Genomic DNA, 14,492 nt, shown 5'->3' on the forward strand with positions numbered 1-14,492 from the left:
AACTTAGGTACTTAGACATATTTCGATTTCTTTTTGAGTCTTTTATTATTTATACTTCGATAGTCTTGATCCATTATATTTAGATTAGGTTCTTTAATATTGGATACTTGATAGTTGATAGATAATAGTTAGAGTCCTTAAGAATTGATTATTTGTTTAATTACAAAAAGATAATAGATTTAAATCGATGTTTATGCATGATTAAAATAGATTCAAACCCCTAGACTTCTCCCCCATTACCCGTTCACCGTTATTACATATCTACATTATTTTAATACTTTACTATTTAATTGGCAAAATCAAAATCGAATTCAAAAAACCAAGTTAGTTGTAGGTCTTAGAGTGAGTTTGACTTAGTCTCCGCGGATCGACTCCGGTCTTACCGGGTTTACTACTTGACACCCGTATACTTGCGGGTGGAGACCTATTAAGGATAACCTTTCTAGGCCCATCAAACCTTCACTGAATCACAAATCCACCACCAACACCAATAGCCCATCCATCTGATGTGACACGAAAATGTCACATTTGAGGCGCCTAACTTAGACTAACTAGTCATTTTCGAGTGTTATGAATAATATTTTATGTGTTTTTCTTGTGTAGGTACCATATTTGGAGCTAAACATGGAATTCGGAATAAAGGGAGCGAATTATCGCTATCATTTCATGTGCCTAAAATGAGAGAAAAGGACTTCAAGCAAATCATATGAGAAGAGGAGTCAAAGACGAGTCCAACGGTGAAAACGGAAGTCAATTCCGAGTTCGGACGGGGAAGTTGTGAAAGAAAGAAGTCGAGGTTCGGTCTTAAAACAAAGATTTTATGAAGGCACCCCCCTTGATTCTTATGTGAGAAGCAAAGCCCAAACCCAAGCCCAAAGTCAAGAATACTCAAAGATGAAGGAAGGTGTAGAGATTCTAGGAGCACTCACTTGGGCCCAAGTCAACAAAGTCTAAATGAATTGACTAAGTCAAGAGAAACCTAGGGTTTTTAGTAGTGTAAACTATTCATCATCTTTTCCATTAAGAAAATACACAAGTTGGGAGGAGAGAGAAGGTGGCTAGGGTTTCTTCACCAAATCATCAACTTTTTAGGGTTCTTAGGGTTTGGTTTAGTAGTTGAGCTAGAGAGGGAAAAAGAGAGAAGAAGGAGGGGTCGGCCAAGCTTTGGCCGGCCATCACTAAGGCCGGCCAAAGCTTGGCCGACAAAGTCAATGGAGCAGCTCGGGTAGTGCACGGGACGGCTAGGGACATGGTGTTTTGGCCCGGATCTAAGTTTATTTGGCCGGATTTCATGGTTGGCCGGAATTTGTGTTTCTTTGACCGGATTTTTCATGGTGTTCCGGCAACTTTCTTGGTCTAAAACCATAGGGCTTTTACTCCCCATGTCTTGATCTATCTTTCCATGTAATTTGATTTGATTTTGGGTGAAAAATCTTTAGAGAGAGAAAGCTTGGTGAAGCTTTAATGGTGGATGTTCTTGAGATGGAGAAGATGATGATGGGTGCTATGGGGAAATCTGATTTTTACTCGGGACACCCAAAAGTGCCATATTAAAGGGAAATCCGAAAATTCGCTACGGGGAGATCGACTACACTTAAAGTCTTATTTTTCTCAACGAACCTAGCCTCGAATCACATCGAAAAAGGGGGATTTCTCATCATCTTCTTTACATTTATTATTCAATCACCATGTTAGCTAAATCAAGTGTGTCGAATATATGAGATGAAATGTGATGAATTCGTGATTATGTTTAATATGATTTGATGTTTTGATTATGAGTTGATGTTCATTTGATTCGATTATCGTTTTGATCATAATTTCATGTGTCTTGTCATGCATTTCACATAGTTAGGCGACTAGAAGACGATTTCGACGACTCGGGATTAACCGATTTAGGACGTTTATTTGACTAAGTATAATTTCCGGATATACGTAGTACTTATAGACATACCTTAAGAGTCGAACATCGCTTGTATTTGACACATTAAATCGGACAATACATAGTTGTAGATTTATCATTATGGATTCCCGGATTTCAATACATGAACTCTCGTATTCGGATACTCTTGAAGCATGATTTGAATGTGATGATTGGCTTATTATTTGTTTACATGTGAGTTTAATTGTCTTCGTCTAGTTTTATAAACTAGAAGCCTCGATCTTAATCGTCTAATTGACATGAAGTTCGATAATGTGTACTTAGTTGATAATCGATACTTAGTGACGTTTGATCGATTACACTTAATTGGACATATTATGCTTATTAGTGTCATACTTGTTCATTCTCAATCCATTAGATAGTGTGTGTAAGTTTGATAGTCGATGCCTATTGATTGTCATTTCATGTTGATTCTATAACCTTATTGTCATTCATGTATTATAATTAGATATTTCATGCTTTTATTGAATTATTAGATGAGATATGCCTTTTAGATCTTGAATGATAGTGTAGGAAATTAGTTTTATATGATAGTCAATCAAACATTCTTGATTTTGAAATGTGTTTTTAAAGAATATCTTCCGAAATCTAAATAGTTCATTACGTTAGATTTCGAGTTATATATGACACCTAGGATTGTCAATGTGGGTGAAGTTAATTACATTTTCATGCGAATAAATAAATAGTATTTGTCATTGTCAATCTTGTGGATCGAAGTATCCGTCTCACTTAACTTTTGCCCGAATCAACTCTTGCCGTCTCCCGACTCTTGTTCCTCCGACTCTTCTCTCGAATCTCTCTCGCCCGTTTTACTTAGATAGTTTAGTTAGTTCTTTTTGTTTTCTTATTTCTTACAAATCAAATCAAATTTATGAGTGGGGTGTGTGTGTGTTAGTCTAAGTTAGCTATTGACATTTTGATTATTGGGTTAAACCCGCATTCAATATCTGAAGTTACCTACCTATCTCTTGGGACGATACTCGATCTTATTATAAATACTATAACTTGACCCTGTATACTTGCGGGAATAGACCTATTTTTAGGCCCATCACCATCTTCTTCAATGTTCCATACCGCCACCACCACCACCACCACTGATTCACCCAACACGCCACCATCTCCACCGCCTCTAAAACCACTTAGCCCACCACCGGATCGGAGTACCAACACCACCACTAATCACATCACCACAACCACATCTTGCCATTAAAATCAAACCACTCCACCATATCGAACCCCACCACCACTACCACTAAATACCATTGAAACTCAACCAAATCCGACCACCAACACCACCACTAAACCACCCCCACAACCAGAATCTAATCACCAAAATCAAATCCACCACCATATCCAAATCCCACCACCACCACCATATCCAAATCCCACCACCACTACCACTCAACACCACTGAAACTCCACCAAAATCCAATCACACCACCACGAACTATTCAACGGTTAAAGAGATGGAGGGAGGGAGACGAATTGCTATTATTATAACATCTATAGGTATGTAAGTTAAGGGCTTTGTCAATGTTTCATGTGAGGTTATAGCAACTTTTGTGCATAATTGATCCTTTTGTAATAGTAAGGAAGGAGAGTAAATGAAGGCCGCGTAAAGAAAAGTCTCTGGGGCATAAAAACTGGAGTTCGTTTGAAATTCTCTGATCTAATGACGCTACTGTGACATTCAAGCGTGTAACTTAAAGTTCCCGAATTGAAAATGTCAGCATCGGACATTAAAAAGAATTTCATTCACAAATCATGAGTTTCTTAATACTTGATAATTATGCTGATAAGGTATGATATGGATATTGTAGAATATGATGCTGAGGACATAGATACCTTCAGGAATACCAATCCTGTTTTTACATATATTTTGGCATACGCGGAATTGTTCATGTAATCTCAGAAAGCATGACTAATTGTTTTTTTGCTTTCATCTTTATGCAAATACAGGAAAGTTGGTTACATTTACTGCACCAAGAAGAGCACGAGTACACCAATTACAAAATAAATGCTATTGTTTTTTTAAATAGCTTTCTGCCAATTATCCTCTTTTAACTTCCAACTTATTTTGTTGGAAACCAAGTTTTCATTTTTGAATTAAGAAGTTGAAAATGAAACACAAATATACGTGCTATTGATGCTCAACTCACATAAAACATCTACATAAATCATATAATCTACCTCTATTCGATAAGGATATGCGTTTTATAACTAACAAAACCCTTTCTAGGTAGATATACATATATACATATAGAAACAAATGAATCTCGACTCCCTACTCTGTATGGAGTCTAAACAATACAATGCTACTAGAATGTTAAAACAATTATACGCAGTTTAAATCTGCGAATACCTAGTTATATCTGTAATCCTTTGTTTTCTTCTTCTTTGTCTTCTTGTTTTAGAGTTCTTCTTTAGTAATCGTTATAAAGAAGATAATAAACTCTCCAAGTAATCGGTCCCAAGGTCCTGAAACACTAAAACATCATTTCCATTTGCAAAGACATCCATTGTTCTTAGTCGTTTCGATTGTGGCTCAATCATCATCGTCATATCATTGTTCATATCGTGTTCAAACTCTGCTCTTTTGCGAGGCTTAATAGGTGTTTGATAGAAGACAGGATTAGTTTGACTAGCTTGAGGCGAAGCAAAGGTAGATATAGAATTGAAATCCTGTTCCGAGCGAGCTTCTTGTAATGCCTCAGCAACTATCTCCAATGGAAAATTCAGATAAGTTCTTGGACCTCTCATCTTTAAAGCGGCTTTGTCGTAAGCTAATGCGGCTTTTTCAGCTGTATCAAATGTTCCAAGCCAAACCCTAGCTCCTTTCCTCGACGAGTCTCTTATTTCTGCTGCATATTTCCCCCATGGCCTTCTTCTCACTCCTCTGAAATGTCTTGTTTGCACCTTATTTAGTCTCAAAGTATTCGATGAAGATTCTCGTAGGTTCAATTCTTGTTCAAGACTACTAGATTGCTCTATATTGAAATTAGTAGGTATAATACCTTCTAGTAGTTCTTCCCAACTCTCAGCACCCATTGACATCCATCTTCCAGGGCTTGGAAGCCTCTGCAAAAGTTTCGCTGATCCATCTCTCTCATTGAGACGAGGCAAGTCGACCCAATCTCGAGATGAGTTTCGTGTTTTCATAACATTTTCTGGTTCATTTGCTGAAGACCCAGATATGAAACTAGCCCATACATTCTCTAAAAGTTCATCGGATGATATTCGGTGCTCGAGTTCGATACCCATGATTAGAAAAACTTCAAGGAATCAAAGAATTAAAGGTGGTTTAGAATTTATAAACATGGAAGAATCAAAGAATTAAGGGCGTTTGAGAATATATAAACATAAAGGAAGCAACGTCCGACGCGTTTTTTAATTTCTTATTGGTACAACTCAGCTTAAGAATCAAGATTTATCTAATTCCATGAATGGAGAAAGAGAAAAACAGCAAGAAACTTGTGCTATAATCTAGTGAACAGCTTAATTCATGGAGGATATATTGAATTAAAAGGGTTTGGATTTGACTTATGCGGTTGTATAATCATTTTTATGTGGTTAATATTCATACACAATAGGTGAAATGTGTGTAGTTATATTAATTTATTATAATATTAGTTTACTGTAATGCTTTCCTTCAATTCTTGATCAAATAGATAAGAAAAATGACGATAGGCCTGTGGCCCGTCTGGCTGGTGAATCTCGGATAGCTAACGTGGCCGGGCGAGCCTTATAGAAAGAAAGTGAAAAACTTTCTCTCCAAAGCTAACCCCAAACACGTCACCCCGCTAGAATTCACTCAAGAGACAGACCGGGCAGAGTATCTCTATTAATTAGATATGGAACACAGGGAAGAAAATTGGATCTTTTTTTGTATACGAGAAAAATTTAATCTAAATATATTCTTTTCTATTGTTTAATTCTTTTTGAATGAATTTTCAAAGGGTTTGTGTGCATTTGAAAAAGAAGAGAGAGAGAGAGAGATGTCTTAGTAGTTTGTTAATTGATTTCTTAAAAAGGAATTCTTCCCATACGTTGAAGTATTTGAAAATTCAAAAATTTACTGCGCTTTTAATAGTTTGAAACATTCTTCTTAGCTATCAATGTACTTTACCGTGCACTCACCCATATGTCACGGGTGAGCTCACAGTTTCTAGCAAACCCAGAGCACAAGTTAAGGTTTCTGATGGATTTGGCATCAGAATTGTCTTTAGGAGGAATTTTGGTGGGCAAATTTAGAATGCAGCCGGTCGGTAGCTATTTACAGCCGGATCCTCTCAAAACCTCCAAACTACTCGTACGACATGAGCCCCAAATCGGCTCGAAATTTGTAGTCCTATGGACCCGCGGTTTTTCGAATTGCGGGGTTTTTTGAATTTTGGTGGGCAGACTTTTAGAAGGGAGGGTTGTATGCAGGGTTGGCCGCAGGCCGAACTATTAGCTGACCCGTCTACAGCCTTCTAACGTGAAAGGTAGGTCAGTGTGTATGCCACATGTCACCTCGACCGTCTTTAACTCTCTATATACCACTCTGTTGATCAAAATAATATTCTTGTATGTAAGCAAAGTCAACTTTAACCGATGTTAAGATAATAGTTTTTTTTATTTAGAAAGCGACTTCTAAAGTCAAATAAAAGGAGAATTGGTCTAAAAAAAACCACTTGTTGTAAATAGGTGGATGCCCATATGCACAGCTTAAGTGCTAAGCTATTATAAGGCATGAGTAGGTGCTCTTAAAGAAATGCTTAGGTGCTCTGTGAGAATGAAAAGGTGAGGTGTTTGAAAAAAGCTTGAGACGCCTTATACACCAACACCTCAGACATGCAAGACATTATCTCGTGGGTCTAAATCTTCACAGCTAAAGAAGGGTTAATTAGCGATTCGATTCAGTTCTAGCTAACCTAAAGAACGGAAGATCAAGTTGATTTTTCGGGTGTCTCAAATAGAAGAGGTGCACACTTGGAGTTGTAGATCTTCGGGAAAAGGCAATCAAACAAGTCCGATGGGAAAGCAAATTATTGCAATTTTGGCTTTACAGTTCATTATTAGTTTTAGCATGAGATATAGGCAACCTAGTGTTAGATATATGCCGTCTGAGATTCTACTTAGAACATTATGTGACATCATATTCCTACACAACCACCATCACAACCACCACCACAATCACCAACAATCATTCATCATAAACACCTTAGATATATGCCGTCTGAGATTCTACTTAGAACATTATGTGACATCATATTCCTACACAACCACCATCACAACCACCACCACAATCACCAACAATCATTCATCATAAACACCACTTCCGCTTAAACTCCTTTAGAAGTTCCTTTTCATTATAGAAAATGGAGGAAGTTGACATTGATGATTTTCCAGTAATTGAGAAATTTGATATTCTAGAAGTTTCATTAATGGAGGAAGTTTATATTCATGAGTCCAACTACCAAGAATCATTAGACTCATATAACAATTCTCAATGTAAGATAAACTTTCTTATAGTAATTCGTAGAAAAAACTAAGCAATAGTTCATGTCGATTTCTTTATTTTAGTTAAAACCCCAAAATTTTGACAGATAGTTTAAACATGAAGATTTTCGTCCAATAGATGCCCCAAAATTTGACCTTAAGGGTTATATATGGCCCCTGAGACCCAAGATGTCTTTGAGATGGTAGTTATTGAGATAATCTAAAATTTCTTATAGCAATCCACGTCATGTAATGACTCTTAAATCTATATAAAAAAAAATTAAAAATTTGCCATGTATACACACATTCACATCTTTTTAGTGCCAAAAATCATATCCTCGAAAATGTCAAATTACAAATCATAACACATGCTGACTACAATCTATTCTCCTTTCGCCATGCCTCCTTCCTCTTTTAACTCCTATACCACCCATCTTCTCCATTGCCTCTGAAAAAACCTGAAAAAATTTCTGCTTATCCTTACCTAATGTCTGAACTATGGGTTTAGTCCTTGGGTCCATAAACAAAGCTTGGTCTGATGATAAAATACCCAACTTAGCTTCCAAGTTTCCATAATACGCATGATCAAATGTGAATGGAGTCGTAACATCGAATGGTGCAACCACACTTGGGTTTCCACCAAAACGTGGACATGACATTTGTAAGGCCTTCACGAGTCTGGGGTCAATTGTTGGGTCCGACTTCTTGGTGCCGTGGTAGTCATATAGCCTAGTTAGAAAATGCTCGCAATGAGAGAAACCAATAGTGTGGGCACCTGAAAGTGCTACAAGGTCTTCCAGGGTTAGCCCTTTTGAAGCAAAGAGCTTGATAAGTTCATCAATTGTGTTATTAGCTCTTGGTATGTTTAAGCCTACCCTTGTTGCCATCGAAAGCTTTCCATCCCATCTCCCCTTCTTGACTTGGTAGTGAGGGCCTCCAGCCTGAACCAAAGGAGCAAGAACACTTTCATTTTCATAAAATAGTGTAATGATTCATTTGACATTTGTATGTATGGGTTACTTACTAAACGAATAATTCGAAACAAAGATGGTGAATTCTTACTGAGCTTTCACCTAAGGGAGTGCAGGATTTATAGAGGGGTGATATAAGTTGATTCTTTGTGTGAATATGGACCTAACAAATGTTTCCGTTTTAGCTACCACCTCATTATAACCAAGGTTGGTGAAATTGAATTTTCTTGTATCCTCCTCATAAATTGGCTGATTAAAAGGTTATATTTTTAAGGCATACAATACTATTTAACATCTCTAAAAGCTTTTATATCACAATATTGTAATTTATGGTATGAAAGTCTCAAACCAGAGTTCAAAACTTTCAGTATGTAATGAAAAAGTACAGAGTGCACAAGCCGAGTATGCTTTATTGCACGATTAGAAGTTTTTATGGCTTAGAATGTGCCTAATCGCACATCATAGGAAAATCCTCATAAGACATGAAAGACTTCGGTAAATTTGAAGTCTGCTACTATTTGTCGCCTGTTGTTGTGGTCTTGGGGCTCTTTCATCCAAATAAAACCCCGACCAGCAAGTAGAAGAAAAAAAAGTGGTTGGTCTTGGGGCTCTTTCACCCCAATAACACCCTGACTAGCAAGTAGAAGAAAAGAAAGTAAGAAGTTGGTTTTGTTGATCTATATCCATGATATTCGCTTTGCCAATTTGTATATAATCATCATTCATGACATTTACTTTGTCAATTTTTATTATTGATTATAATTTTATGCATACAAAATTGGTCAAAGTTAAAATTAGTAATTAGAACAACAAGTACATTTTATTCACAATTTGGGTAAGACTTGAGATAAGTTGCACCAGTAGATGTACTACAGCAAACCTAAAATGGGTGTTTGAGTACAGGTTAGAAGGATTACTCTTTAGATCTTTAATAGTTAAGGTTCAATTTTGTCAGATTCTAACATTTGTTGAGTAAAAGAAATGTCAAATACAATTTGACCCCCAATTGCGACCAGCTGGAAACTTTAGCCCCTATATTTGTCCGACATTCCATCTTGGCTCCAACAGTCAAACTTAGAGGTCAATATTTCATTTCTTTTTTATCCCAAGTCTATATTAAGGGTTAATTCCGCTTTGGCTCCCAATTTGTGTCTAACTCGTTGTTTAAACCCCCATAAGTGTTCGACAGTTCAATTTGGCCCCAAAGGACAAAAAGTTTCAACTTTTTCCCGAAGTACCCTTGAGGACCAAAATGGACTAATACTAAAAAACATTAAAGTTGCCTCATCTATCCCTTTCTCTTCCATTTCATCACCTCTCTCTTCCACTTCATCTTTCTCGCTACCTCATCATCTTCTCTGACGAAGGTCGCCGACCGACAAATTCTCCGGGGACCTTAACACTTAGAAAAAACATATTTATTTCTTCTTCTTTCTCTCTCTCTCTCTCTATCTCTCTCTCTCTTCTTCTTCTTCTTCTTCACTCTCTCTTTTTTCTTTTCTCTATCTACTCTGTTTCTCTTTATAATTCCGGCAAAGGGGTTGGTTTCCAGAAGAAATTAAACCAGACCTCGTCTTGTTTAAAATAAGATGAGATTTGGTCTCGTCTAATTTCGTCTGAAAACAAGAGTTTCGGCGAAGGGGCTCCTCACCTTCGCCTTGATATATATATATATATATATATATATATATATAGAGAGAGAGAGAGAGAGAGAGGAGAAAGAAGAAGATAGAGAAAGAAGAAATTAATTTTAAAAAAGTTTGAAGGTCGCAGAAAAAAGTTGGTCGATCGGCAACCTTTTTCGGAAAATATGATGAGGTGACAAGAAGTATGAAGGGGAGGAGAGACGTGGTGAAATGGAAGAGAGAGGGAGAGATGAGGTGGTTTTAAGGTTTTTAAATTTTTTGAACACTAATTCCATTTTGGACCCCAAGGCACGAAAAAAATTGAAATTTTTTTATCCTTGGGAACCAAATCGACTAGTTGAATAATTATAGAGGCTAATATGACGAATTGGTCAAGGGAATTAGGAGCCAAATAGAATTAACCTATTAGTAATATTAATAAGGGTTAATTCCGTTTTGGCCCCCAATTGTTGACCAACTCACCGTTTTGGCCCCCAATTGTGTCCGGCAGTTCGTTTTGGCCCCAAAAAATTCCTAAATGGCCCCAAATTTTTTCAACCTCCCAATTCTACCCCCATGGCATTTCTGTAATTATTTTTTTTTTCCTTTTCTTTGTCCACCTCATCTAACAATTGACACATCACTCTGTCCACCTCACCCTTCTTCTCCGGCGAAAGGTTGCCGGCCGGAATAAAAAATTCCGGCCGGCCACCTTTACCAAAATAATTTTTTTTTTTTTTTTATTTCTCTCTCTTCTTCATCTCCTTCTTTCTCTCTCTTCTTCATCTCCTTCTTTCTCTCTCTTCTTCATCTCTTTCTTTCTCTCTTCTTCTTTCTTTACCTCTCTCTCTCTAACCCCTCTCTTTCTCTTTCTCTAACCCCTCTCTCTCTCTATCTTTAAAACTCCGGCGAAGGGGCGGAGCCCCTTCGCCGGAGAACCAGACCTTGAAGGTCTGGTGCGAAACCAGATCCGGTCTGGTTTCAAACCAGACCGAGATCTGGTTTCTACAACCAGATCCCGGTCTGGTTTGAAACCAGATCGGAATCTGGTTTCAACTAACCAGATTTCGTTCTGGTTAGTTGAAACCAGATTCCGATCTGGTTTCAAACCAGACCGGGATCTGGTTGTAGAAACCAGATCTCGGTCTGGTTTGAAACCAGACCGGATCTGGTTTCGCACCAGACCTTCAAGGTCTGGTTCTCCGGCGAAGGGGCTCCGCCCCTTCGCCGGAGTTTTAAAGATAGAGAGAGAGAGGGGTTAGAGAAAGGGAAAGAGAGGGGTTAGAGAGAGAGAGGTAAAGAAAGAAGAAGAGAGAAAGAAAGAGATGAAGAAGAGAGAGAAAGAAGGAGATGAAGAAGAGAGAGAAAGAAGGAGATGAAGAAGAGAGAGAAATAAAAAAAATAAAAAAAATTATTTTGGTAAAGGTGGCCGGCCGGAATTTTTTATTCCGGCCGGCAACCTTTCGCCGGAGAAGAAGGGTGAGGTGGACAGAGTGATGTGTCAATTGTTAGATGAGGTGGACAAAGAAAAGGAAAAAAAAATAATTACAGAAATGCCATGGGGGTAGAATTGGGAGGTTGAAAAAATTTGGGGCCATTTAGGAATTTTTTGGGGCCAAAACGAACTGCCGGACACAATTGGGGGCCAAAACGGTGAGTTGGTCAACAATTGGGGGCCAAAACGGAATTAACCCTATTAATAAATGTTCCACATGACCAACATACTATTTTGATGAAATGTTCCACAGATGTTTTGGATTTTGATGGTCTTGTTATTACTTTTTTTTTGTTTACAGTTTGATGACTTGTTCCACAATGTTTGATGTTTTCTTGAAACACAATTAATACTTTAATAACTATTTTTGAACATAAGAATTTTATTTTCTAATGAATTTCTAAGTATCCATGTGGGAGATGTTACAATTATTTAGAGGATGACATGATAACTCATTTTTCACTAAAATAAACTTTAAAGTTTGACAGTGGATCGAATTTTTATCGTGATGACGAAACAAGTCATGGTGTAAATACGAACTTTTAAGTAACTTTGGCATTTCTCGCCCCCTTATGTTTTGGTGGCCAATACGTGGACAACTGTTTTTCTTATATGGACAACTATTTTCGGGCCCGGTACAAGTCAACTATGCTTGACTTAGTTGACTTTGATTTAATAAGGGGACAACTCTATAAGGTCTTAAATGTTAACAGTAATTAATCGTGGATCATTAACAAATATTAGAAATAGAAAACCTAACTTTGATTCATCATCATCTTCATCATTCTTCTTCTTCTACCTGACTTAAGTGATCTTCTATTCTAAAAGATTTTAAATGGGTGAAACTACTATTCTACTATGAAGAAGCAATGACAGGCAAATGAATAAAGAATATCAAAGACTAGATAAAACCCTAAATCCCAAAAGATTAAGAGGAAGAAATCAAATTACCAAAGCAGGTTATATCCCTCTTTCGGCTCCATCATTCAAAGACTCACTTATCTAAAACCCACTACCATTTTTTCAAATTGAAACAACAGCTTGAGATCAATCAAAATTCCAAACTAACTACCCTAATAAGAGAATGTCTCCCTAGAAATTAAAATCCACCACCATTTTCTCAACCACTTTTTTTTACAAGATTATGAAATAAATGTTTAAACTGATGTCTTTTAAGGTATAGTTCAAAAAGAAAAAGCTACCCTAATAAGAGGTCTACCCAGATTTTTTTCTCTCTCTAGAAATTTGTTGGTGATGAAGAAGAAGTAGTAGAAGAAGAGGACTAAAGTTAGGGTTCATAGAAAAAGAGAGATTGAAATAAGTTCTAATTTTCGGAGGATTTGAGTGAAAAATAATGGAGTGTTGTCCCCTTAAAAATGGTTGTCCGTATAAAATTTTTAATTTCTCTAGATGTCCACGTAAAATAGTTTTCCATATAAAAAAATTGGTTGTCCACGTATTGGCCACCTATGTTTTAGCCCTGGTAACCCCAAACTAAATGATGGACAAATGTTGACTAAATTAGTGATCAACATGTGTTTGTTGAAGTCAGAAATTAGTTCAAAGTATTGGGTACATAAATAAACAAATTGATGAAGAGAGAGAGAGAAGTTACCAAGTGGATGAAATCTCGAGCAGAAATGGCAAGAATGTCAGCACAGGAAACAACACCTGGACACTTGCTCTCTATCAATGCCTTTGCCCTATTGATACTTTCGAATCCCTTCTCTCCAAGGTTTTTATTAACCTGCGCATCCCTCTCTGCTAAAACTGCGCTCCCTGGCGCTGTCTTTATCAAAACCGACCCGTCACAACCCTACACCCAAAATCAACTTCTTCATCAATTTCACTCTGCTAAATTAGTGTATATAAAATTGCACATATTGACGGCCGGAGTGTCTGTAGGCACCCCCGCCTTTTAACTCGGTTCCCCATATGCTCTTTTCTTGTCCACAGACCAGGCAAGTCTAAGAACATTCGGATTGGTTCTCGTTCCTGCTCGGCTTGAGCAGTATCGATTCAGGCCAGTCCGAGTGCCCTTGACTCCTCGGTCGGAATTCCGCTGAGAGTGTCAAGAGTGAAGGTGGGCCCAACGGAAAAAAGGTGGGCGCCATTAGAGGCACCTAGTGACGGCGGAAAGATCAATGAAAACAACAAAAATGGACCACCAGGCGCATATTAGTAAAATACCAAATAAAATTACTAAAATGCGCAATGAAATAGAGTATGAAAATGAAGTGTTTGGTTATGGTTAGGCAGTAGATTATTTTAACTTACATCAACAAAGCAATCGTGGAAGAAAAGACGAATCGTTGCTGGTCCAGAAGTGGGTGATTCTTTAAACATTTGTGAAGTTACTGATGAGACTAGAGTTTCAAGTTGAGGACATGATTTTGAGTAGAAATCTACTTTCAGCTCTCTAGTTCTGTTCCTATGGTTATTATTGTTCTTATTGATATTATTGGTATTGTTTTTGTTATTGAGATTGAGAGATTCTGATATGGGTATGGGTAGGATAAGAAAAAATTGTAGGTAAAGTAGTAGTAGTGCTAGAGATTTATAAAAGATATGATTATGAGGACAAGTAGAAGAAGACATTGTAGAAGGAAGTTCTAGGGAGAGAAAGAGAGTAGTAAGAGTGAATCTAGAGAGGAAGAGAGAGAGGGAATGTGAGTGAGTGAGTAGTTTATTTGAGGTACTCTTTGTTGATTAGATACAATAAGGAGTAATAAAAATGGAAAACTCGAGAACCCTGTGAAAAGGAAAAGAATATGAAAAGCTGTTTCAATTCTAGAGAGAGAGAGAGAGGGACGGATATTAAATTGCTTGGGAGTGTTTGTAATGATGGTGAGAGGAGTCTGAAGTTTATGGTGCAAAGAAGATGAATTCATTAATTACAAACAAATTGACCACTATGCCCTTGAGTTTTGGCTTACTCTTCTTTTTTTTTTTTGTTAAAAAAAAACTTCTTGGTGGAGAAG

General features: G+C 37.3%; 2 protein-coding genes across 2 annotated transcripts; both read right to left on the bottom strand.

The window, feature by feature from the left end:
* Nucleotides 1–4,060: 4,060 nt before the first annotated feature.
* LOC147548949 (ethylene-responsive transcription factor 1B-like) lies at nt 4,061–5,425 on the bottom strand. Its single transcript, XM_086670434.1, has one exon. It carries the CDS (start codon nt 5,198–5,200, stop codon nt 4,373–4,375), a length of 828 nt encoding a protein of 275 aa, XP_086526560.1. The 5' UTR covers nt 5,201–5,425; the 3' UTR covers nt 4,061–4,372.
* Nucleotides 5,426–7,665: 2,240 nt separating this feature from the next.
* LOC147548950 (peroxidase 19-like) lies at nt 7,666–14,360 on the bottom strand. The gene is made up of 3 exons (XM_086672457.1): nt 13,789–14,360; nt 13,127–13,327; nt 7,666–8,361 (listed from the first exon to the last, which is right to left on the bottom strand). Exons 1-3 carry the CDS (start codon nt 14,107–14,109, stop codon nt 7,780–7,782), a joined length of 1,104 nt encoding a protein of 367 aa, XP_086528583.1. The 5' UTR covers nt 14,110–14,360; the 3' UTR covers nt 7,666–7,779.
* Nucleotides 14,361–14,492: the final 132 nt, after the last annotated feature.

This window comes from Eschscholzia californica, unplaced genomic scaffold (assembly GCF_041429995.1).
Source record: "Eschscholzia californica isolate CP2 unplaced genomic scaffold, dmEscCali1.0.p SCAF_3, whole genome shotgun sequence".
Classification (NCBI taxonomy): Eukaryota; Viridiplantae; Streptophyta; class Magnoliopsida; order Ranunculales; family Papaveraceae; genus Eschscholzia; species Eschscholzia californica.